The 26151-nt window shown below is 38.9% G+C and overlaps 4 protein-coding genes across 4 annotated transcripts; 2 read left to right on the forward strand and 2 right to left on the reverse strand.

The window, feature by feature from the left end:
- Positions 1–9913: 9913 nt before the first annotated feature.
- On the reverse strand, positions 9914–10802 carry hbba2 (hemoglobin, beta adult 2). Its single transcript, XM_080857032.1, has 3 exons — positions 10672–10802; positions 10332–10554; positions 9914–10127 (listed from the first exon to the last, which is right to left on the reverse strand). Exons 1-3 carry the CDS (start codon positions 10761–10763, stop codon positions 9999–10001), a joined length of 444 nt encoding a protein of 147 aa, XP_080713158.1. The 5' UTR covers positions 10764–10802; the 3' UTR covers positions 9914–9998.
- Positions 10803–12965: 2163 nt separating this feature from the next.
- LOC308379776 (hemoglobin subunit alpha-like) lies at positions 12966–13790 on the forward strand. The gene is made up of 3 exons (XM_080857035.1): positions 12966–13093; positions 13276–13483; positions 13586–13790. The coding sequence occupies exons 1-3, from the start codon at positions 12999–13001 to the stop codon at positions 13712–13714; spliced, it is 432 nt and encodes a 143-aa protein (XP_080713161.1). The 5' UTR covers positions 12966–12998; the 3' UTR covers positions 13715–13790.
- A 4537-nt stretch (positions 13791–18327) lies between these two features.
- On the reverse strand, positions 18328–19146 carry LOC308379771 (hemoglobin subunit beta-like). The gene is made up of 3 exons (XM_080857030.1): positions 18987–19146; positions 18666–18888; positions 18328–18561 (listed from the first exon to the last, which is right to left on the reverse strand). Exons 1-3 carry the CDS (start codon positions 19076–19078, stop codon positions 18430–18432), a joined length of 447 nt encoding a protein of 148 aa, XP_080713156.1. The 5' UTR covers positions 19079–19146; the 3' UTR covers positions 18328–18429.
- Positions 19147–20040: 894 nt separating this feature from the next.
- LOC308379774 (hemoglobin subunit alpha-like) lies at positions 20041–20959 on the forward strand. The gene is made up of 3 exons (XM_080857033.1): positions 20041–20175; positions 20437–20644; positions 20735–20959. Exons 1-3 carry the CDS (start codon positions 20081–20083, stop codon positions 20861–20863), a joined length of 432 nt encoding a protein of 143 aa, XP_080713159.1. The 5' UTR covers positions 20041–20080; the 3' UTR covers positions 20864–20959.
- The last annotated feature ends 5192 nt before the right edge of the window (positions 20960–26151 follow it).

A 26151-nucleotide genomic window follows, 5' to 3' on the forward strand; every position in this document is an offset into this window, starting at 1 on the left:
TTTTCTTTTAGTGCAAACATTTACGTTGATTGTAGAATAACTCGGTCCGTTCACTAAATAGACTCGTAGAGATGCATGTCTGAAAGGACTCTGGTTCCACTATGGGTAAATAACGGGAACACATATACACACTGTCAGAAAAAAAACTGTAGTAGAAGATTTAAGACAAACAAAAAAAATACATGTATGTAGAATAATGTATGATAATAACCCAGGGTTCTCCTCAACGCGCATACATTCCTAATCTATCCAATGTTATCTTGAGACAGATACAATATCTCTCGTCATGAACACCAGCTAGACATGCTGTAAGTGTTTCATAATTGAATTATAAAAAATATATACTTTTAGACCTAGGGTCTTTGGTGCCCTGTTCTGTTGGGTTAAACCTACAAAAGGAAGTCTGCTGTCACCAAACGTGATATCCCTAAGAAGAAGTGGCTTTGTTATGTTAGAAAGAAATAGAATTACCCAAAATAGACCTTTTGAAGGTATTAGGTGAATATATGAAATGAATAGATGATGCAACAGTCTATATCATCAGAAGTTATTTTTGTTATTTTTCTGTATAATTTCAACTTGACCTTTTCATGGAAATCTCTGATATGACATTCTGAGCCTTAGGGGAGCTTGAATGGAAGGACTCAAAAGCAGTGATATCTGATTATTTGACTGTGTGATTATTACAATATATCTAATGCTATATCTTTCTGTATGATTAGATAAACCAGATGCTGAAGAGGCAAGACCCTTGATGGACATCATGGAAGGTGGGAGGATAAGCATGTAGAAATTTAGTTTTCTCACAAACAAAGTTCCAGCTTCCTCTAGGTTTTGCATTGCCGTCTGATGTATGGATGGTACCATGACTTTTCTCAGAGGTGTGTTGGATGGTTTTGAGTGTAAGTTTCACATTCACACATTTCTTCTTGTTTCTATGCCTTACCTAATGCATCCTAAGTGCCTACTTGTCTTTACATGGCGTTGTAAAACTCAAATTGCAGGATAGGTCCCAGTTGCAGCTGTTGATAAGGATGTAGAGGCCTTTGTTTGTGGATGCGCTGAGACAGATGCAGAGGAGTTTGACAAAGTAATGACCTTTAGGTAATCGTTCAACCAACAAAGCCTGAATTTGCTTTCTGTAAAAAATTACTAAGTAACTTCATCTGTCCGAGTGTGTGACAACACAGAGGCCCAGTAGTGGCAGAAGGCAACATATCAGAGGAGGATACCTACACAACGAACAACAATGTAATTCTAAAGGGATGATAAATAGAGTTTCTCAAGGATTCAGACACCTTACATCTGAGGCTTCAAGTTTGTTTACATTTCTTTAATCCTGATTAACCTGAATAAATGCAGAAAAGCTTGAGTCAATGAACCAAGATGCTTTACCTTCCTCGTAGCATGGCCTTATCATATTCAGTCTTGCAACAAAGACAACATAGTTAATTTCATGTCAGTGTAAAAGCAATATGTGCAGAAAAAATATATGTTTTTAGATCATTTGGGGCAACTCAAGTTGCAGGGCAGCTTGATGCAGGGTTTAAGGTTTGGGCAGACAAGGGTATCAAGACAATTGCAGATTTATACTCCTCCAATTAACTCATGCCCTTTGAGGAAAATAGCTCAATCTTTTGATATTTCTAGAAGACACTTATTTAAATACATACAAATAAGACATTTTATCTCTACCTCTCAACAGAACTCATTCAATATATACCCCTCTATCTATTTTAGAGAGGGAAGTGATAAAAAAAAATATATATATTAGATTTTAATCACAAGAATCTTCATCATTCATCAGAATCATAAACTAAAATCTTGGAGTAAGGACTTAAAAGAGGAGATAGATGTGAATGAATGGATTGAGGCGCGTTAGGAGGCTCAAACGCAAACAGTAAATGTTAGACTGAAATTGCTACAATATAAATGGTTAATGGGAATTTGTCACTCCAGCTACATTACATAAATACAATGAAGACATCCCTGACACTCCCTGGGAATTGTTACAAATGTAAAAGCACTCTGTATCACTGCATTTGGGAATGTGAACACATTACATTCTGGAAAGAGGTTAATGATATAATAAAAACAATTTTAAATATCAGTTTACCATTATCTGCTAAATCTTTCCTATTACACTTATATCCTCTTGACATCTCACTAAGAAGGGGATTATATTTTCATAGGGATGAGTCTGTTACAAGCAAAACACCTAATTGCCCAACAATGGAAGAACATTAAAGAACCTAGTGTCACAGCACAATACTCCTTCTTGTCTATAAATCACTTAACGGCCTTGCCCCACCCTATATTTCCGATTGTATTTATTTTTATGATCCATCGCATTGCCTAAGGTCCTCCAATAAATGTCTTCTCACAACCCCAAGAATATACACTAATTAGATTAGATTAGATTAGATTAATGTATTGTCATTGCACAGAGTACAAGTACTGAGACAACAAAATACAGTTTAGCATCCAACCAGAAGTGCAAAATAGCAATAAAAGTGCAGAGTGTGTGAAATGTAAAGTGAAATAAGTGAATAAATATGATATGTACAGTAAGAAGTAGAATATGACACATCATTGTAATATAAAAAAATTGGGACTGGCAGCAATTGAGGTAGAAGTGAGGTATGATATACAGTGCAGGTGTAAGTATAGTGGTGGTAATAAGTGAAATGAAGTGAATAAGGTAGAAGTACAGTTAATACAGGTAATGCAGTAATAAGTGGATACAGTATTTAAAAAAGACATTCTGGTGCAAATGTTCAGTGGCTGGAGGAGGGTGTGTGGCAGTCAAGCCAGGGTGGGGGGGGGGGGGGGGGGGGGGGAGTGAAGTATAGTGCAAATGTTCAATGGCTGGAGGAGGGTGTGTGGCAGTCAAGCCAGGGTGGAGGGGGGGAGAACAGTCACAGTTTTCACCACCCTCTGCAGTCTTTTTCGGTCTGCAACAGAAGTATGGACCTTTTTCAGTCTCCACAGGAAAAGAGACGCTGGTGTGCCTTCTTGACTATGGATGTGGTGTTAAGGGTCCAAGAGAGGACCTCAGAGATGTGGACACCCAGGAACTTGAAGCTGCACACGGTGCCTTTAGTTACTGCCCCAACCCTCTGGAATAGCCTACCTCTGAAGTTAATACTGAAGGTATTCACACTCACAGTGCTCACTTTTAAAAAGGGAATTAAAACTTTTTTATTTTCTTCAGCTTTTATTTCATGACTATAGGTCTTTGTTTTTAACACTTAATTGTATTGTTTTTATTTTAATTGTATTTATTTTATTGTTTTTATTTCATGAATATACATACATAGGATATATTTTTCCATTTTACTTTTTATTTTGCTAAGTGTGTTTGTTTATTTTGTTTGTTTGCTAATTTTAGATAATTTAATGTGTTCTCTGCACTCAAAGCACATTGGGCCTCATTCTCAAACGCAGTTGAGAAGAATTTAAGAAGGACTTTCTTCTGAACTCCACTTCTGTGGATTTAGGACAATAGGCTATTTGCCATTCTCCAACGTTTTCTCATCTGGGATTTCTTCTGAACTTCAGAAGACTTTCAGAACGCGAAATAGCAGTCGTAAATCTGCCAGAGTCTTCTCAAATGCGATTCCTTAAAATCGCATTTAAGAAACCTGTCCATGTTAAAAGGGCTGAATTTGTGAGAAACTGCTGGTGATTGCGTTCACGTCAACTCTACAGACATCCTCGGATTAAAATAATTATAATAATAATAATTACGAGAATATTTGTATCGATAACAATTACATTTCACATTTATAGTCATGATTCCACGAGGCATCGTGATGTCATAAAATAAATAAAAGGACTTCACCAGGATACTAATCCAGACTAATCTCATTTGTAGATCCACGTTGTTGGAACGAACTGCCTAGCTAGCACTACCAGAGCAGGCGCGTCCCTCTCTTTGAAGACCCAACTCTTCAGAGAGCACCTCCCTTCCTAACTGACACTTCGACTAGTGCTTAACTTAACACTACAGCAGTTGCATGCCTGCACTTATTTTTTCTTTTCTACCTCGTTTTTCTATTTCTTATGTAAAGTAGTATTTATTGTTACACTAGGTCTCTATTGGTCGTAGCTTGACTGTTCTCTCCCTTGTACGTCGCTTTGGACAAAGGTGTCTACTAAATGACTAACTGTGAATGTAAATGTACACGAACACTGCAAACAGGGCCAGAGTGGGGTCACTTTTCAGCCCGGGAATTTCAGGCCCAAGACCGGCCCACTTTTTCCATGGTAGTGGAAATTGGATAAATGAAGCAGTAGTTCAGCTCTTACTATCCTGTAGTTTTTTTTTAAAATTAATACCATGGTTCAACAAATAATGTAAAGGTTAAATAATAATCCACTTAAGCTAAGAAGTTAACAAAAAATATTTCAATATTCCACAAGGATAGGTTGATACATTAACAAAAGCAGAAATAAATAAATAAAGCATTTGAAACGTATCCCACTCTTCAACAAGGAGGCATATTGAACTAATGTTTCAACTCACAGTACAGTATACAGTTACATTGTGAATAGCAACCACAGCATATACACTACAGCATCAGTAACCACCAGTGCACTGGTTTCAGCCACTTTATCTACTGTATAACTGTGTCGTTGCTTAAAGACATGAGGATTTCCTTCTCTGTGCACATTAACATGAAAGCCTCCAAGTTGTCCTGACTCAATGAGCTTCGTAGCCTATTCTTCACAAATGTTAAGGTTGAGAAGCTTCTCTCACATACAATCTGTGTGATAGACAAAGTCAACAGAAACTTTGTCCAAAGCTAACCCAATGACATGATAAGCATCTGTGAGGAGGTTATACTGTGAGAGTATTAAATGGACACAAATGGCACAGTTTAGCAGGAGGAATAGGTCCTGCTTTCAAGCTCCATCTCTGGTTGTTCCATATATGGAAGTCCGCAACTATCCTCCTGACCTTCCTGTGCCACCTCACTATTATTATGCCCTGACAGTATAACCTTCAAGAGAGGACTTTTTCAGTCTCTCCCACTGGTATGCCTCAGTAGCTCAGTTTGTAATGTGCTAACAGTAGCTCTGTCATCTAACGTAAGCAGACATTTGCTGCTTTCCTGGAGTGCTGAGTTAGGGAGCCCATTTATCTTTATTTCAGGAAAGTTTTTAGGGTCAAGACAAGCGAAATGAGGCAAGTTTTGCATTTGCTGAAAACCATCCATGCTACCTGCCACAGTGTACAGAACGACATTATGGACATTCACCTCAAAGGCAGCATCAGATGCAGTTCATCACCTAAAATCTCCCCTGGCATTCTTTTCATTCATCAAGTACTGTCATATACTGCTCTTTCTTACATTAAATAACTTGAATTCATATTGTTTACTCGGTTATCCTCTCTACCTGTACGTGTAGTCATGGCCTTCTCATTGTAAATGTCGGGCTCATAATTTTCAGCAGGAGTCATTTTACTGCATACACAGATCAAGTTTGAGTTTTGTTATCAATTTTTGCATAATATGTGCGAAGTCTATGGATCGCCATCTATTGGGTGTAAAAAATCTAATATTTTACTTTAATTTAATATTTTGTTTGCGAATAGGTTGACAACGCTGCAACGAAATTAACCAACGATACAAAGTTAGTTACGTTGCTTATCATTTAACCTATATGTCTCTCTTTACCAGTTGCCACTTGTGTTTGTCCTCTTGAAAATAAATAGGTAAGCTTGGCACATTTGGCAGCATCCTCCTCAAAAGCCTTATTTTTTTTCGACCTGGCTTTTTCAGCCCCTCCTGGCCTTTTCCTCCCATCCGTCCTCCCTGCCTCGTATCGTTGCGGTAGGGCCGGCCCATCGGTAGCCTATCTGAGAAAACTTTTTGGAAAAGACGGGCTATGGGAGGGGAGAACTTCCTCGCATGGTACAACCCATGCAGAGGCTGCGGTGTCAGAATGCAGAACGTGTGTAGCCTACTTTAAGAGAAGATGGACTAAGGTGACAAATGTAAAAAAAAAAAAATTCTCGACCGGCCCAGAAGTGAAGCGGTCCACCGGGAACTCTCCCGATTACCCACATCGGGCCTGACTGCAAGTGTGTAAATGAATAAATAAATAAGCACTAAGGGTATGTAGTTGGTTAAAAGAAATGGCTATGAACATGTCTACGGAAAAAAATGAAATTTGAGGAAATATGGAATCCATTCCTTTCCTTCCTTGAGCATGGTGGAGTTGACGGGATGATACAAAATAGAGAAGGCGTGTGAAGTTTGGTCTTGCGAGAAGTTTATGTGTGTGTGTATTTTTCCTTTTTATTCCTTTTCATTTCTAATTTTATGTTAAATAATTCATTCAGTCTGTTCCTGTTTTTATTCGCATGCAATAAACATGTAATTCTGGTACATGCTTGTAGCTCCATTGTCTAAATCTTTACAGTACTTTTATTATGCTAGAAATCAATACAAATATTGGTGGAAAAAAAGGCTCTGGGGCAGGTGATGGTGACATGGCAGCAGCTTTCCCCCACACTCTTAGAAAAAAGGGTTCATGAGGGTGCTATATAGAACCATGGGGGTTCTTAGCCAGAAAAATAGAACCTTTTGCCTAAAAAGGGTGCTATTTCATTCACGTGAGGATTATTTGAACTTCAACGAAAGTTTATAGAACCTTTCTGAAGACGTTAATTTTTCACTGGATTTAACGGTAAGTGACACAACTTTCATCGCCTTCATTTCATTCATAAGTATTACCCCTGTTGTCTGCAAATCAAAACATGAAGTGATAGGCCTACTCCTTTTAGTAAAAAAACAATGGGCGTTCCTCGTAAACGTCTGAAGGCGTTAACCGGTCAGTCTGTCGTCTGAATCATAGACATGTATACCATTCTATGGTCTGAATGATGTTAGCATCCGCTAGCTAGCCTAGCCTGTCACTCTAGTGGATCCATCATTAAGATACATTTACCCTACGTCCGGCTGAAAATAAAATCAACGATCGATTATGTGTTTTAATTGAAGCGGGACAATACAAAAAACTTAAGTTTAGTTAGGGCTGGGTACAGTTCTCGCTAGTGTTTTACACGTTCAGTGTGTTGACAGTGTATGTTCATCAGCCAAACAAGAGCCAGGTAGCCTTGCTGCTTTATTATTGATGTCAGGTGAACACTTAAGAGTGAAACAATAATACACAAGAAAAAGAAAATAGTTAGAAGGTATCTTAACACCACAAGTTACTATTAGATTCATTACACCAAGAATCAGAGCAACAACAGATTACAGCACAGCTGACTAAGTGCTAATGTTAGCCACCAACGGAGTTATGAATGAATTGTGTGCTAACGTTCACATATTAGAACGCAACGTATCCAAATGACTAACAATTCAATTTTACGTTTCAACCAACATAACACAGTTCATATAATTCAAACATAGGTCACCTAAACATATTTATGTGAGACAGTGGGGAAAAAAACGTAGTCATCGCTTTGGAGGGTGCGAGGAAAAGCATAATTGCATGGGTTTACTAGATATGTGCGTTGCTAAGTTATCCCACGAGACGAGTATGATGTCAAAGTAAAAGTCTATCAACAGGCCTACTAAATAAATGTTTTTCTTCTTAACTTCTCTTATTCCAGATTATAATGGTGGATAAATGGACTGGGTAAGTATGTTCAAAACATAAAAAAAGGAATCTTTAACCCATAACTTAACCCATCCTATATGACATGAAATACTGTCCATTTCAGCTGGCAACAAGAAGAAAAGAATGAATGGATTATTCAGCAACACACTCCCATTTCCTTGGACAAGGTATTTTTTGTTTTCCTTTTCATACTTCCTTATTATTGTTGTATTGTGGAGAAGTGCCTCATGCAAAAGAGTAACAAAGACTTCTGTGGTGAATAAGCCTGACTCTTTGATAACACTTATCACATTTTTTACAACTGGGTTGTGTTCTCAGGTTTTAGAACTGGAAGTTGTTGGAGAGGATGACACCAGTTATCAAGAGCACATTAATTACATGGCAAGGGAGTCAGCCAAGAAACAACCAAATATTGCAGAAATAAAAATCAGGATGAGGAGGACGCTTTTTAAGCGCATTCAATCAATGACCCTTTCAACAGGAAATGTCATGGAAATGTCTCCCTTTCTTAGTAGCCTATCCCACAACTAGTAAGTAAATTCTACACAAGACAGTCATCACAATACTAACAGCAGTTATATTCTTTTTATTATTCACTGCATTTTTTTTTCACCTTAAAGATGCGTCATGAAATGCAAATGAGGTTTGGCATTCAAACGGACGGAAACCTTCAAACTGCAATTCATGAGTTGGCCCCCAGAGTACTCAGGGTGGTGAAGGAGAGCAGCCATTAAAGATTTTCACCCACCCTCATTGAGCCAACAAGTGAGAGATTAAACGGTAAGTGGTTGTGGTTCGGCTGCATAATATTCAAACATAAACATATTTGAGTTTCAAGAATCACTGACAAAGAGAATGACTTAAAAGGATGGAAAAATATTACATGTTGTATTTTTCCTCTTGTTGGAATGTTCAGCAATGTTTATGCTACATTTAGTTTTTGCAATGATATCCTTGATAATCCTAAGCATGAAGATTCATTTGGGTAAATTTCTCTTTACAGATGCTGCACTGCTGTTGCTGCCGGAACTTTTCAAGGAGAAAACAGAGTTCTTATACTGTGTTGAAAACGTAAGTGTGGTCTGTTCCTTTTCCATAATTTTAATCCACACTAAAGTTTAAAATGACATGATGTTTCCCCTATTTTTTTCCTCTACAGGAAGTCCACCCCTGTCCAACTGTTGTTTTCCATGGCTCCCTCAATGTTTTTAAGGCAGACACCATCAGCATCAGGCTCGATGGACTTACATTGACCACATTGACCACTGGGGAAATGGCCATAGCTGAGGCCCTCGAGTTCCTCCTCAGCACATATTTCTTGTTCAACATATCATACCCCGCCCCTCTTGTTAATACTTTATCATTCATTCAAATGTTCCTATTCCGTCTCTCTCCTAAAAAATAAAAAAATCCCTATCCCTGTTCTCAAAATGTACAATCAATTTATGTCATTTGATTAAATACCTCTGTTTTTATCTTTCTTTTTCTTATAGCCTGTTACAATAAATGCATTGTTACCTTTTAAAACCTTCTCTTGTTTCATCACTTTCATGGTGCTAATCAGCATTACAGTCAGAGTTGCTAATAGAGCTCACCATAAGGCTATACTTTAAAATATCATTTCTAAAATATGAATTTAGTCATTGATTAACCTAATAATTAATTTACTATTTTAATTTACTGAAACGGTTAATTCATTTATTCAAATAACCATTTCGGTTCCATATAGAACCATTTTATTTAGGCTTTAAAGAACCCTTAAGGGTTCCTTTAATGAACCCTTCAAAAGGGTTCTATATGGAACCATTTAGGGGTGCCATATATGAAGCATGCAATAGAACCCTTTTCGGTTCTATATAGCACCTTTTTTTCTAAGAGTGCACTTGCGATAAGCGCAGCGGCAAATTGACCCCCGGGTGCCGTCGAATGTGCTGTGCTCACTGTACTGGGTTGTGAAAATTATAAAATATATCCCTATGTCGTATCTATACATTGAATCATATTTGTTTCAAGATGCATATGACAAGTCTGTTTTTTTTTCTTCAGCAATCTTTAATGCGAATGGTCTTCAGTTTAACCTTAATCTTTCCTCAAAGGCACCTGTAGGCTATAGTGAATAGAGAAAGATCAACAGATAGCCTATGCCTATATAACAGGTGTAATATAATGGGCTTCTGGTGAAGAAATGAATAGAGGTGGTATTCATCACGAAGATGCATCCCTTAACTGCGTTTTTTTCCTTGATTCAAACTAATGTGAAATAAATCAAACCAACCAACGTCTCAACATTTTAATTTATTGATTTAATGCTGGGTTCTCCACACTGTCTTGAGAGCGGTCTACATCCCCTTATGCCTCCTTCAGAAGTACTGACTTCCAAGGGCAATGACGACAACTGACAAGAATTTCTGCCAGGTGGCTTGAATTTCAGGTGTGAAAGCAGAGCCGAATTTTGTGGCAATGACGACGGTGAGACAGTCAGCCAACAGCTAAAAACAAAAAAAAAACAAAGAGATTATTACCAAATTACGTCTACCGCACAATATTAAAAACAATATGTTTTCATACGCAGAGCCCCACAGGTCTGGTGCTGATGCAGGTCGTGATAAAATAATGGTAATATGATAAAGTGTATTATTTGGTGTGTATATAGCTGAGACGGTGTGCTATAGACAGAGAACCTAGACGTTTACCTTAAAGTTATCAGGGTCGACGTTCAGCTTCAAGCAGTGCAGCTGACTGAGCTTGGTGTAGGTGGCTTTCACATTATCCACGTTCTTCACCCCCACATCCAATGCGCCTAGCACGACCTTACCATGAGCGGCCACTTTGGCATTTCCCAGGATTGCTGCGGCGTTGGATAAGTCTCCGAAAGTCCCAAAGTACCTCTGAGTCCAGGGATACACAATCAGCACCCTGACAATACATAATACAAACACAAAATAGTTTGTTAGATCATCCGCTACACAAAATGTACACAATTAAATGCACACGATGAAGGTTATGAAAACTTGTAGTAGGCTACTACCATACCTGGCAAGAGCCTGCGGTCCTATTTCGTTGACATCGATTTTGCCCCAGACACTGGCAACAGTGGCGCGCTCTTTATCTGTCCAGTCTGACATAATGTATGATTCTTTGGTTGAGCAAAAACTATTTCGTCTATTGCCTGAAAATTCTAGTATGTGTTCAGCTTTTATGTGGCCTTATACCCCGCCCCGAGCGGCTCTGGCATTTGATTGGATGCTTCTGGCAAAGGTTTTTAGACTAACTGGAAATGATCCAAATATTCATCCAAAATGAAAACGTACTTGCAAAATACACAACATTTCTACAAAATAAAAGTTTATTTCGAAAAATCTACTGAAATGGAACAACAGTTTTTATAAAAACATCACTATTAAATATATTTTCAGACACCACTTAATGACACATCAATTATTTCAATAAGCCAATTGATTGTGCTTTGTGTACATAATAAGTTGATGTATTTGCAATTGTATTATAGAGAAAATATAAGAAAACTCAACGGTGAATTGGTGCCGAGTAAACGTAACTCCAAGTGACTCGGCGGTAAGCCTTTTGAGCAACTTCTTTTGGTATCATTCTCGAGTTAATTTTGATAGTAAATGTCATGGTGGAGTACAGATTAACACTGGTTCCCACTAGCCGTCCAGACTATGCACTATGTAGTTTTGTTGTTCTGGTATGAACTCTTAACTTACACAGTTAATTTTGTTCATAACGCAATGTTCACAATAGCCAACAATATCGCCAAAGATGCCAATTAGCGTGTCAGCAGTTTTTTTATCACTGCCAACTGGCCTGTTGGTGGTGTGTGCTGCAAGGTCTACATGCTTTTTATTATAGTTAGGCCTATCTCTCTCAGTTTTAGAACTCTATATAAAAAACGAATGCAAGATACAAGATAACAAGGTGTTGTATTAGGCCTACATAATATCGAACATCAATGCAATCCAAAATAAGCCTAGTGAAGCAAATACTTTTAATATATTTGGGTGTAAGTGGAATATAATATTGCCAACATTGACGGTGTATTTTTTTAAACGTGGAGTCTATATCAGCATATCAACAGCATTTGGCTCAAGTTTATCCAAACGCTCAGAATCGTTCCACCCACAAAATGTTCTTAATTTGGCCCCGAATTCATTTGATAAGGAAAAATCTCCCATTTTTAATTTGGCACGAACTGTGCAACGACCCTAGTTGACCCCTTAGCATCCTCCTTAGCCTGGCCTGTTGGTGGTGTGTGCTGCAAGGTCTACATGCTTTTTTATTATAGTTAGGCCTATCTCTCTCAGTTTTAGACCTAAACTCTATAATGCATGCTTTTAAACGAATGCAATTCAAGATGCAAGATAACAAGGTGTGGTATTAGGCCTACATAATATCGAACATCAATACAATCCACAATACATATACGCCTATTGAAGCAAATCATTTTGATATATTTGGGTGTAAGTGGAATATAATATTGTAAACATTGACGGTGTATTTTTTAAATGTGGAGTCTATATCAGCATATCAACAGCATTTGGCTCAAGTCTTAATGAACTGTTATCTGAGAAACACTTTTTTATCCAAACGCTCAGAGTCGTTCCACCCACAAAATGTTCTTAATTTGGCCCCGAATTTATTTGATAAGAAAAAATCTCCAATTTTGAATTTGGCACGAACTGTGCAACGACCCAAGTTGACCCCTTAGCATCCTCCTTAGCCTCGCCCTTTTTCAGCCTCACTATGATACCTTAACTACATTTTTAACAGTAAAATGACTTGAAAGTAACTTTATAAAATAGCCTCAATAAGAAGGAAAGAATCCAAACATACACATTCAAAAATATATCATGAAAAAATTAAATAGCCTATTTATTTAAAAAAAAAACGTATTCTGACTTATATTTATGTAGCTACCTGATGTGTCAGGCTTAATTACCTAATTCAACATTTCCCATTATTATTCACAATGCAAATAAGTAATCTTACATGAATGATTAGAAGGTCCATTTCAATCATCATGTCTGTGTGATATGTGACCACATGACACTTTCGTGCAGTTGTTTTCACAGTTGTTATAGGCAGTCTATGGGTTCAGATTTGAGATCGGATTCATGATATTAAAAAAATCATTGTTTTATGCATAAGGCTGTCTGTTTATCCCAAACAAATAACCATTGAAAATGGTTTTGAATTTTCTACAGCTTTGAGGACGGGTAGTAAGGTCAGTGGGCCGTGGGAGGAGTTGATGGGTGTGCCCACTGCGGATTGATATAAAGAGGACTCTCTGTCATCTTCTGTTAGTTTCTCCTTCCTAATAGTTTTCAGGAAAAGAAATCATAATGAGTCTTACAGCAAAGGACAAATCTCTGGTCAAGGCTTTCTGGGGCAAGATCGCCAGCAAGTCTGACGCTATAGGAGCGGAGGCCCTTGGCAGGTAAGACAATTTTATCGCAGCAAAGACTCGGCGTCAGACCATGATTTCATTTTATGCATTTCATGTTTAGCTTAACATATCTGCAGCAGTCAGATAGTTTCTCTCTTGAAGTATATCTTGCAGCGACCTGATCTTAAATAAAAAATAAATTAGGCTAATGTTTGCGGCTCTCTTCTTCGCAGGATGCTTGTTGTGTATCCCCAGACAAAAACATACTTCTCCCATTGGCCTGACACCAGTCCCGGCTCCGCCCCAGTTAAGAAGCATGGTAAAACTGTGATGGGAGCCCTAGGGGAGGCTGTCGGCAAAATTGACGATCTTGTTGGTGGTTTGAGTGCCCTCAGTGATTTGCATGCTTTCAAGCTTCGTGTCGACCCAGGAAACTTCAAGGTTTGGCCATTTTATAGGACTTAGATCTTGGTAAACGTTTTTTTGTGCGATAAGCTTCATTATAAGGTACTTAAACATACATTCTCAATGTGTCTTTCCCAGATTCTGTCCCACAACATCCTGGTTACTCTTGGCGTGAATTTTCCAGGTGACTTCACAGCCGAAGTGCACGTCGCTGTGGACAAATTCCTCGCTGCCGTGGCAGCAGCTTTGGCTGACAAGTACAGATAAAACTGAGAGCTCGTCGGGAGTCAAGCTGAACCTGTGTTCATAAATAACAACAATAAAATGAATTACGGATAGTAAACGCCTTTGTGTTTTATGGCTCACCTGACAGCATATTGTCGGCTATTATAGCCTTTAATAAAGCTAGGATATTTTAATAATGATGTCCTGTACCTTGATATCTTGGTGCCACTGTCAACCACCACAGGCTTTTTGTCCTGTTGTTCAACTAGAAAAACATATAGCCTACCACGTCAGTTTACAAAATGCCAATTGGTGCTTCCAACCGTATAGCTCTGCCTCATTTCTGGAGAGGCAATTGTCCCCTATAGGCCTATCTGTTCTGTTCTTTCGGAAATGATGCCAAATTCAATATCTTAGCAAGATGCAATAATCATGTAGCCTACAGATTAGGACATGAGAGGTTGCATCTCGTCTCCTGAGAGCTTGCAATGTTAAATTATGTTATCTAACCAAGTTCAAGAGGAGCCCATAGGGATAACTGACAGCAGTCACTCCCACCACTTCCGCTCTACGAGATTCCTCGCACTCCACTTTCTCTATACAACCTTCTTAATATAGCCTACTATTAGCACAACACACGCATGCTATTAACGTAAATCAATTTTATTTTTTATTGTTGAACAATCATGATCCCCCCTATGCCTCAAATGCTTTGGTCAAGTGCGAGGCTACCTCTGATCTAAAAAAAAAAAAAAAAACTGGATAGCGCATCCCATGGTGTCTGACAGTTTCAAACATAGACATGTATACGTAGACGCCGCCTCCACTGCTTCAGCCCGTTGCCTCGGCGAAACGCGTCGCCGCCATATTGTTACAGGAGCGCTCTGACGCCAGAGGTCTGTCAAACGTGTTAAACAACCGCAAGTTGCCAGGAGCTGCGGTTTATCTGGATACAAATCACAATAACCTTTTACATTTCGCAACCAATTTCATGGAGTATTCAAGGGTTTATGCTCTACGTGAAGTGTGTGAAAAAGATTTGCCTCTACATTACTTTGAATCTCGCTAGTTAAATCGCCAGTCATTCATGCGCATGGGTCTATGATAAACGCGCACCTGTCTTGCACAGCTCGTGCACTTTGAAAATACTGAGAAGCTCTATAAACTATCGAAATAGTGCTTCTTTAGTTACTACGTATTGACCATCATTAAGAGAAAGAGCATACATCAAATAGTGAAATACTGGCAGTCAGTGTGTTTTTCATAGTTTAATAGTTCCTTTTCAAGTATGTGCATTAAGAAATGAATGACTGTGCATTAAGAAATTAATGACTCAGTATAATGTGCAATGGAATAACATATATATGATATATATAATATGTGATACAATATAATATAATATATTTTAAGTATAGGTATATATTCATATTCCACAAAATCAGGCTGCACCACATTGCAAAACTGAGCACGCTGCAATTACAGACTGGCAACAGTCGAAAAAATACGATACTTTTTAAAGGGTTCTAGCCTAGATTAAATTATTATATTATATCATATATTGTGTGAAATTCTATATTGTGTCAATTGCACTGCATAGATCTGAAAATGTTATGAGCATGATTGTATATGTCAAATTGTACAAATGTACAAATATATATATATATATATATATATATATTATATAATATGAATATATACCTATACTTAAAATATATTACATTATATTATATTGTATCACATATTATATATATCATATGTTATTCCATTGCACATTATACTGAGTCATTATATTATATTGTATTATATATATGCTATGTTATTTATATTACAGTTCAACTATTGAGATGTGTATGTATATATTGAGATGTGTATATTTTTACTGCTATAGAAATATATAGCTTTTTTTGTAATGTTGATTTGTGAAATAACTGTGTATTGCCAATTGCACTGTTCAAGGTTTCTTAATGCACATACTTGAAAAGGAACTATTAAACTATGAAAAACACACTGACTGCCAGTTTCTCACTATTTGATGTATGCTCTTTCTCTTAATGATGGTCAATAGGCTACCTAGTAACTAAAGAAGCACTATTTCGATAGTTTATCGATCTTCTCAGTATTTTCAAAGTGCACGAGCTGTGCAAGACAGGTGCGTTTATCATAGACCCATGCACATGAATGACTGGCGATTTAACTAGCGAGATTCAAAGTAATGTAGAGGCAAATCTTTTTCACACACTTCACGTAGAGCATAAACCCTTGAATACTCCATGAAATTGGTTGCGAAATGTAAAAGGTTATCGTGATTTGTATCCAGACAAACCGCAGCTCCTGGCAACTTGCGGTTGTTTGACACGTTTGACAGACCTCTGACGTCAGAGAGCTCCTGTAACAATATGGCGGCGACGCGTTTCGCCGAGAAGCAGTGGAGGCGGCGTCTACGTATACATGTCTATGGTTTCAAAGTGAGGCCACACGCAGATCGTGGCGGCCATTTTGTTGGGACCACTTTCCTGCAAGTGGAACAAATACATTCCCACAGTGTGTATTTTCATGTTCTAGCTTGCAAATATCCATTAAACTTGTGTTTATACATACAGATATTGAAAGCTACCAATTGGCCAGGTTCTAATCATCAACACTAATAAAATAGGCTATGATAGAGGAAGTTTCAATATGTTTATTCACGCAAACACAAGCTCTATAACAAGGTTTATGAAAACTTGAAATCCCAAAAGGCTTAATATGCAAATTCATTAAATGTCTTATACAGGCTATAATATTCATCGCCCGTCATAATCATTGGTCTCAAGCAGGAAAGTGGTCCCAACAAAATGGCCGCCACGATTTGCGTGTGGCCTCACTTTGAAACCATGGGATGCGCTATCCAGATTTTCTTTTTAGATCAGTGGAGGCTACCAGCAGCTACGTTTTTCAGTCAATTAGTAGTCAATCGGTCTACCAATACACGGTCAGATTGTGAGGAAACCAACCACCTCTAGGCTACAAGTAAACGTAATGTATCACACCACTTGTTCAACAAGCACAAGCTTGTAAAATGAAAGGTTACATTTATCCTCCTGCTTTGTCCAAAGTAGCCTAATTTTATTATCAGCACGCTGGTCTCTAATTCTCAAAGCCTCCGCCGACGTCCTGTTAGAATTCTACTAAAGCAGCCGCTTAATATAAAGTAGGATATTAGCATCCTCCTGTTTGTTCTGGCAAGGTAACTCTCCCGTAACGGCTTCGCATGACTGTTTGATTTATAACTAGCACCAGCCTCATCGCTCTCTAAATTGATGAGACTGATGGACCGTAAACCCATGACACTTTATTTGCATAGATAAATAATAGCCTACTTTATAATTGGTCATAGTGGGACGTTCAACGTTACCTCACTTAGTTACCTTGACTGAGGTCTCTGTGACTCCCTGACAGGATAATGTTAAGCATTCAATGTGTATACACGCATAGAGGGGTGTGTGTCAGATGATCTTGGATACAAGGTAGTCGGCCAAATGGATTTAATGTCAGACTGCCTATACAAACACCACCACTTGTATAGGCCTATAGACAATTTTTTTCTTCAATTCTGTAAGTGAGAAACCTGCTGAGGCAAAAAAAATAACTTAATGTTTTTGAATAATCCTTGAAGGTATCTCCTCTAGTTTTAAAACGTATTTTGAGCTTCAAGTTCTTGTAAAGCTACTTTGATGGACTGTTGAATTTGAACAGGGAGCAAAGAAATTATGTTAGATGTGGTCATATCATTGCTACCTAATACCATTGTTGGTATTGCTGCATACAAAAACTTGTAGGCTTTACACAAATGGACAAATACGGAACAATACTATTATTACTTTTAATACCATTTTTTTTTAAACAATTGAACATGCTGAGTGCTCAACACTGCAAGGCAAGTTGCAAAGGAGCTTAAGGGAGAGACAGCATTTTTCTCATCCATGGTTTGATGCGAATCTTTTAAAACAATAGGCTATTGACGAATGACTTATTTTTCCTTTGAAAAAGATAGCAGAACATTAATGTTCACAATAGAAATACTGATTGGAAAATTATGTGCAAAAGGCTATCTTTTGCAATGTGAAATGATGACTTTAAGGGGGAATAAATATTTTTACAAACCACTATGTGTAGCCTATTTAGACAAGTCTCAGTTTATAGTCCAAGTTAATGCACATTTAATGTATTTGTAAAAAAAAAAAAAAAAAAAAAAAATACATCTATAGGCTATACATATAAATAGAAATTACTCTAATGTCTTTGCATACGAAGATGCTATAGGCTGAACGTTGGTACAGAAGCCTTTCTGCAGCTGAGGACTCATCTCCCCCAATTTTTGTCCTTCTGTCATCATCTGAAAATGACTTATTGCAGACGGTCTGCACTGGTCTTTCTTCAGTTATAATTTGATAGCAACCATTCAACGGCTTCTTTGGAGTTTATTCAGACATGTGCCAAGTAGTAGATATTTAATTAGAGGATTATCACTCCATTCACACTGACTACACCCATACATATTTGTCCCCCTGCCCAGAGACGATGCAGTCATTTTGATAAGGAGTTCTTACACCGCTTTTTTCTTGGTTGTTTTGTACAAGATTTACCTTCTAAACACATTGACAAGACACAACATCTGCTTTTAACTGCTTTTTATTTATTTATCTTGGGAAAACATTCTCCTATAGCGTTGCGCTGTGATGTCATTCTAGGTTTCTCTCAAGAAGCTTGGTGTAGATCTAGTGGTACTGTCTGCCGAGAGCAGAGACAACAACAGACAGGAACTTCTGCCAGGCCTCTTGGGCATCGGGGGTGAAGACAGAGGGGCCGAATTTCATGGCCACACACACGGTGATGCATTCAGCCAGGCCCTGTGAAAACAAACAAAATGAACAATTGATGATTCAACGAAGTAAAGTGACATGTCACCGTTACCAAAATAAGTCGTTTTGAAGAATTCTTTATGTAGACTTACCCTGAAGTTATCGGGATCCACGTGCAGTTTCTCGGAGTGCATCACACTCAGTGCACTGTAGACGTTCTTGATGTCATCCAGGTTCTTCACGGCTCTGTCCAGCCCACCCATCACGGTCTTCCCGTGCTGGGCCACCTTGGCGTTACCCATGATGGCGGCGGAATTTGACAGGTTACCAAAGGTACTGAAATGTCTCTGAGTCCAAGGGGACACGATCAGGAGCCTGAGTGAAGAGAAAAATACACGGGTTGAGAATATTATACCATTTTAACGAAAAACAAATACAAATTATGCAGGGCGAGAAGAGGATACATAATCTACCTGGCCAGGGCTTGGGGTCCGATCTCATCGACGTTGATCTTTCCCCACAGGCCCTGAATGGCACTGCGCTCAGCATCTGTCCAGTCAACCATACTGACGTCTTTGGGTTTCTTAAGGTTCGTGCGTAAAGCAGTTCAATAGGAATACTTTCAGAATCAGAATGCGGGGTCTGAATTTATTGACCATCACTGACCACGCCCCTATAAGAGACAGATCATTTTATTGGGTGACCGTTGCATCCAGAAATGTCATAGGTTAAAGGACTTAAGATATTAAGATAAATGACTACAGCTTTGGCAAAGTTTCAACCATGAATTTGCGTTTTTTCCAAGTCACAACATCACAACACATAAACATTAAAACATATAAAATCAACGTATTACAGCAAACCTTACAAATCTGAAATGAAAACGATGAGGTCTTTTTTTGTGACTGATAATAGACGATGCAACCTCAACCGGGGGTTAGATATCCTAAGTGAGTTCACAAATTAGACTTTAAATTAGTCACTAATTTTATATCGGTAATTACACTTTCGGATCAGCCTTCTTTCCGACATTCTACAATGCACGCATGGGTTGACTGCCTATAATCACATCAATACCGTCTAGGGAATACGTTCATTTAAAATAATAATGTATTTATACAAAGTTAAATAAACGTGTCCTTCTGTATATATATATTAATTTCTTGCACAGACGATATGACATATATTCTTAACTGAATCAAATTATAATTGAACACGGCCAGAACTATAATTTTGAGTCACCATAAACAAGGTAGGCCTATAAGCTAAGAGTGAGTGATCTCTAAAGATGTATTTATTCATTCAATAACTTATCAGAAAGTCAGATATAGGCCTACTGGAGAGGTAGGCTACACATTTCTTTATCGTGAGGTAAGCAGAAATTTGGTACAGTCCCAAATATTTTTGGAAAAGGGTGTGTGCTATGTCAGAGGAGTGGTCTGGATTTGATTATTGGGTGTGCCCTCTTCTACATGCATATAAATATGGATACATTTCCCCTGACGTGTAGCATCTTTTTTTCCGACAGTCATTCAAAGCCTCTCGGAAAGATCAACAAAGCGTAAACATGAGTCTCTCAGGAAAGGACAAGGCAGTGGTGAAGGCCATTTGGGCTAAAATCTCCAGCAAGTCTGATGAAATTGGAGCCGAAGCCCTCGGCAGGTAAGTCGGAACATTAAGGTTTAAGATGTAGCCTTTTCATTGAATATTAAAAATAAATGTACATTACTAGGGAAAATAATTAAATATGTATCATTATGAAATCATAATGTTAACATGTTTGTGACAGGTGCACAAAAGATACATACAAGTTATGGTCATTATTTCTGCTGATGTAAATGGAAAATCATACTACATTTGCCACATTAAATGACGTTTGAGGTGTGACTGTAGCCTAATATCTGTGCTACTTTTTCTATACAGAATGCTGGTTGTCTACCCTCAGACTAAGACCTACTTCTCCCACTGGGCTGATGTGAGCCCTGGCTCTGCCCCAGTTAAGAAGCATGGAAAGACCATCATGACAGCTGTCGGTGAGGCTGTCGGCATGATGGATGATCTTATCGGAGGTCTTGGTTCTCTCAGCGAACTGCATGCTTTCAAGCTTAGGGTCGATCCTTCTAACTTCAAGGTATGCAGCAGTTATACAGTATTTAGAGCAGTGCCTATCCACTTCCTAACGTAAAACAACTTAACCGTTGTCATTGTCTGTTTTTTGCAGATCTTCGGTCACTGCGTCATCGTTGTCATTGGCATGCTGTTCCCAGCAGACTTCACCCCTGATGTTCAGGTGTCTGTGGAAAAGTTCTTCCAGAACCTGGTTCTGGCTCTGTCTGAGAAGTACCGCTAAATTGCGGTGGTGTGCGCACCAATAAGTACGCTGAGATACTTTCTCTAAACACACAAGACAGAATGTAATAAATACTAAATAAAAAAAAGGATTACATCATCGTCATTCTTTTGTCATCAAGGAAACGTGAAAAGCAAAGGCTAGCAGCTGAAAAATCCTCCAACAGGCTATAATTTGCAAAGTGGACAAGCTGAGTGAGCTGAGTGACATGACTGGACGAAAATAAATTAATATCACATTTCTCGCTTCTGAATAAACCTAGGGAAATCAAATTGGTCATGGTCTAAGAGTAAAACATGTATGAGTTCTTAAGGGTCTATAAACACATTTAGGCCATCATGACAGAATAACACATGTTCTGATGTGTTCCGTATTTCCCAAGTTTGTGAACTTCGCAGAAGACGCTAAGGGTTCTGTGAAATTGAAATGAGCCACAAGATAAAAGCAGGGGATTATCTGCAGTCACAGTCTCACATTGTACCAACAATTTTAGGTTTCATTTTAGTGTAATGTTTCAACCACATCTGAAACTAATTGATAATGGCGCATGAAAAAAATAATTGTGTTTCGCGACGGGTCATCACAGTGCCTTAAAAAAAATATCAGCTCCACCCTATTCCAGCAGTGTCAACATTTTATAAAGTTTTCACACGATCTAAGCGGGTAATAAGCGGGTAATAAGCGGGTGTTCAGGTCTACAGTGGGATCATCATTTATTTCTCTTTATAATCAGGAAGCTTGTCATTAAGTTGACGGCCAGACCTGGGTTTACTGGTGCATGTCATTCTCGCCATATGCACGCCGAACTGCAGCAGGCGTCAGGGCCCCTATTACGTAGGCTAACCAAGCATTTGATCTTACCACTAAAGAAGAGTAGCCTATTACTTCACCACACCACTAAGTCGCAATTAACGTTTTTTCTAACATCCTATTCACAAAGCTACTGAGACTAATTTATACTACGGAAAAGCAAGAACAAGTTGAGTTGATATTGCTTACAACAATTTTCTAAAAATGTTCGGTGACGGTGAACCCCCCTATATTTTAAAGCACCAGTATGTAATCAATATACTGTACTAAATGATAGCCTACATTGACCATGAGATAAAGGACACTTATAATAATAATAATGATAATAATAATAATACATACAACAGATTCAGAAACGCTGCACATGTATAAGTCAGATAGATTAGCTGATCTATAGCCGCTTGCCATAGTCAAAATGTAATGTTAAGCTCATCTTGCGCTCGTTCGTGTATAGGAGTGTACTTAACCCCGAGGCTGAAGGGGGGAGACAATTAACGCTCTGCAATATTTGGAATTTGGAATGCAGTATCAAGTTTAAACACTCGGTTTCCGCAATGCAAAGTGCTCCCTTAAGCAGGTAAGTCACCTTGTAAATGTTGACCCCTCAAATGTCATTTAGTCTCACGATTAATTTGCACAACCATATGTGCATAGACTTTTGAAACACAAATATTATGAACCAACAGTTTTTGTATGTTTAATGTTCAGCTATTTGTCCAACTTTGTCCAACTTTACATGTGCATAGACTTTTGAAACACAAATATTATGAACCAACAGTTTTTGTATGTTTAATGTTCAGCTATTTGTCCAACTTTACATTTAAATCAATTACTACTTGTTAATGCAACCAGGGATGGGCAGCATTTCTGATACATGTAGTATTTAAAAGTTCAATTCAGTTCAATTCAATTTTATTTATATAGCGCTAGAACAATACAATTATATCAAGGCGCTTTACTGGGCCCAGAGCCTGGACCCCCTTAGTGCATCACAATGGCAACAGGGGCAAGGAAAAACTCCCTGTTTCCCTGTTAGTCAGTAAGAAACCCTCAGCACAACCACAGCACATAAGGGGGACCCATCTGCCATCTGCAGACAATACAGACATCAGGTGGTTCATGATACATACAAAAACAGCTTAGTGGGTATACACTGTGCTCATAGGGTTACTGTTAAGGAGAGTAGGAACAGAAAAACATGCCGGTGGTGGCAATAATATATATTGCATTTTAATGCTTGCATAGTAATTAAGTGTACGGCAGTACGGTGGTGATGGGTGCAGTGGGCCGAGGGTTTTTACAGGTAGAACGGGTAGAGAGACTACAGCAACATCCCATAGCAAAGATAGTCTAGACTATCAAGCTATAAGGGAGAGAGAACATTTTAGTTAGTAGACAGCAATTTGGGAAACAGATATGAAGATACTTGTAGGTAGTCAATTAACAGTTGCAACAATATGGCCATTTTATCAGTATTAATACAGGCATTAAGCCTGACGTTGTCATACTCAGAATTCTAGTCAGAATATGAGTCTGATACTGCTCCATTGGGCTGTGATTATGGGGCATGTTTCAACCGAACCAGGAAAAACAATGCCTCTTCGCTCAATTGTATAGACCTACAACCAATCAGAGCAATCAGAGCGATCACCGGGGCCAGCTGATAAATTAAACTTTTACTGAATCCCGTAGGAAGGACGGCCAGAACGTATTTTCGATTGACAAATGCCTTGATCACGTTTCTCTGTTCCTCTTTCAAAATGAATGCGCTGATGTCTTTTAACACAGACTTGATGGCAGAATCTACACATCTCAGCTCTCCAGCGGCAGCCATGTTTGTTGAAAACGAATTCAACCCCAGCCCTCTTTGGTGACGTGGTTGATTACGTTACTGTTGATCATCTGTCCATCATAGTATTAAGCCCGCCCTGACAAGTTGAACAGCTCTGGTGCGGGCATAGTTCCGACCCAACGGAGCAATGCCAGACCGAACCTCCTGACCTCAAATGTTGTGGGCGGGCCTAAATTCGGCTGGCACCCAGGCTAACAGGCATTAGCAATGTGATATAAAAGGAGAGGGAGAGAGAGAGGCTGCATGGGTAGGTGTATGGGAATATTATTTAGCATTCATTTTTGTTATGTTTAGTTATGGTTGGCTGACATGGTGCATGCGGATTTTAGTTAGGATAGCAGGATACACAACAGTGCCTAAGTGGCGGGAGACAGCCACAACACACGCTGTTTGCTGTACCCAGGATCCGTAAAGGCCCTCCTTCACAATACAACATACGCTGTCTGTAGCCCAGTTTTAAAGATTAGATTTTTTTTGTATGTGTTTAGTTATGCTGGCTGGCTGTCTGGCTTGCCCAACAGGTGATGGGTTTTTGACACAATTTCTTGTGGCTTTAGGATGAACTAAAAGGGAATGTCTTAAGTCTTTGAATATAGAAAGGGTGTCTGCATCTCGGATGGAGGCAGGGAGATTACTCCAGAGAAGGGGGGCTCGGTAGCTAAAGGCTCTGCCTCCAATTGTGTTTTTTTTTAATATTCTTGGAATTACTGCAAGAGGCCTCCCTTCTCTGAACGGTCTTGGAGGGGACAACTAATTCATTAAGGTAGTTTGGAGCCAAGTCGTTTAGGGCTTTGTATGTTAGAAGGAGTACTTTGAAATCAATTCTGCTTTTGACAGGGAGCCAATGCAGAGAGGCAAGTACAGGTGATATATGTCCATATTTCTTTAGTTCTAGTGAGTGTACGAGCAGCAGCGTTCTGTATAAGCTGGAGGCTCTTCATTGAGTTGAGGAATGTCTTAAGTCTCGATTTGAATATAGAAAGGGTGTCTGCATCTCGGATGGAGGCAGGGAGATTACTCCAGAGAAGGGGGGCTCAGTAGCTGAAGGCTCTGCCTCCAATTGTGTTTTTTTTTATATTCTTGGAATTACTGCAAGAGGCCTGCCTTCTCGGAACGGTCTTGGAGGGCAATAGGGGAAAACTAATTCATTAAGGTTTGGAGCCAAGTAGTTTAGGGCTTTGTATGTTAGAAGGAGTACTTTGAAATAAATTCTGCTTTTGACAGGGAGCCAATGCAGAGAGGCAGGTACAGGTGATATATGTTCATATTTTTTTTTAGCTCTAGTGAGTGTACGAGCAGCAGCGTTCTGTATAAGATGGAGGCTTGTTGCTGCATACGGAAAGGAGAGCATTGCAGTAATCTAGTCGCAACGTAATAAATGCGTGGATTCGTTCTTCTGCATCTTGGAGGGTTAGGCCTTTTCTAATTTTGGCAATATTGCGTAAATGAAAAAAATTATGTCTTTGAGATCTGTTTTATGTGTGAATCAAGTAGGAAGTCTTAGGCTGAATCCCATTTCTCCCCCTACCCCTTCGTCTTTCCCCTTCCCCTCCGTTTTGCGCGCTCATGTGGAGGGGTAGGGCTGTCCCAATTCACGTTAAGACAGAGGGGTAGGGGAGAGGGGAAGGGCTTTCTACCCCTCCAAACGGAGATTTTCCGAGGGCACACTTCAAACGGAGGGGCAGACTGATTTCCCTCAATGCATTGCGAACCCGTGATCATTAAAGAAGAAACATTGCGCGAGTCCATTTAAAAATGTCGGAAACAGCAGGGAAAGCATCACACAAATGAAAGTGTTTTCTTTGTAACTCATGATTTTTAAACTTGTTTGATGAAATGTTGCATTGTGTAAATAACAGCTGCAGGCGCCATGTTTGTTTATGTCTGGTGAGTGACAGCTGTCGCTCTCCGGTAACGTAACAGCTGACGCAGCGTACTGATGACGTACGTAAGTGTTGAAGGGCTATCCTAATTCGTAGGGCTAGAGTTTAAACCCCTTCGACTACCCCTCCGTTTGAAAAAGCGAGGGCAAAGGGGTAGGGGTAAGGGTAGGGGTGGAGATTAGAAATGGGATTGGGCCTTAGTTGATAGTCACACCAAAGTTTTTGATGCTATTGGGTGTTGGGATGCCATCGAGTGTGGGTAGATGGCTAGGGTTATTTTCAGTTGATCAGGGCCTACAAGCATAACCTCCGTTTTATCAGAGTTAAGGAGCAGGAAGTTATAGAAGATTTTACATCTTGTAGGCAGGTTTCTGTCTCGGGTATATGTACAATTTCATCGGGTTTCATGGATAGGTAGAGTTGGGTGTCAAATGCATAGCAATGGAAGTTAATGACATGTATCCTTATGATAAGGGTAGCATGTACAGGGAGAAGAGCACTGGTCCAAGGACAGAGCCTTGGGGAAAGTTGTATTTTGTCATTTGTATTTGATATGCCTTTTAAAATGGTTATATAATTTGTATAATCATAGTTTAGTGCTCAGTATTTTTGTATTTTAAAAATACAGAAAATATTTTCCCTAAAATGTATACATGGTTACATGCATGCATCATGCGAGATAGAACGGTGTGCTTAGCGCTTTGCCCTTGCTTGAGTTAGACACATGGCAAGTGAAAGATTGA

The sequence above is a fragment of the Sprattus sprattus genome (genome assembly GCF_963457725.1).
Source record: "Sprattus sprattus genome assembly, chromosome: 18".
Classification (NCBI taxonomy): domain Eukaryota; kingdom Metazoa; phylum Chordata; class Actinopteri; order Clupeiformes; family Clupeidae; genus Sprattus; species Sprattus sprattus.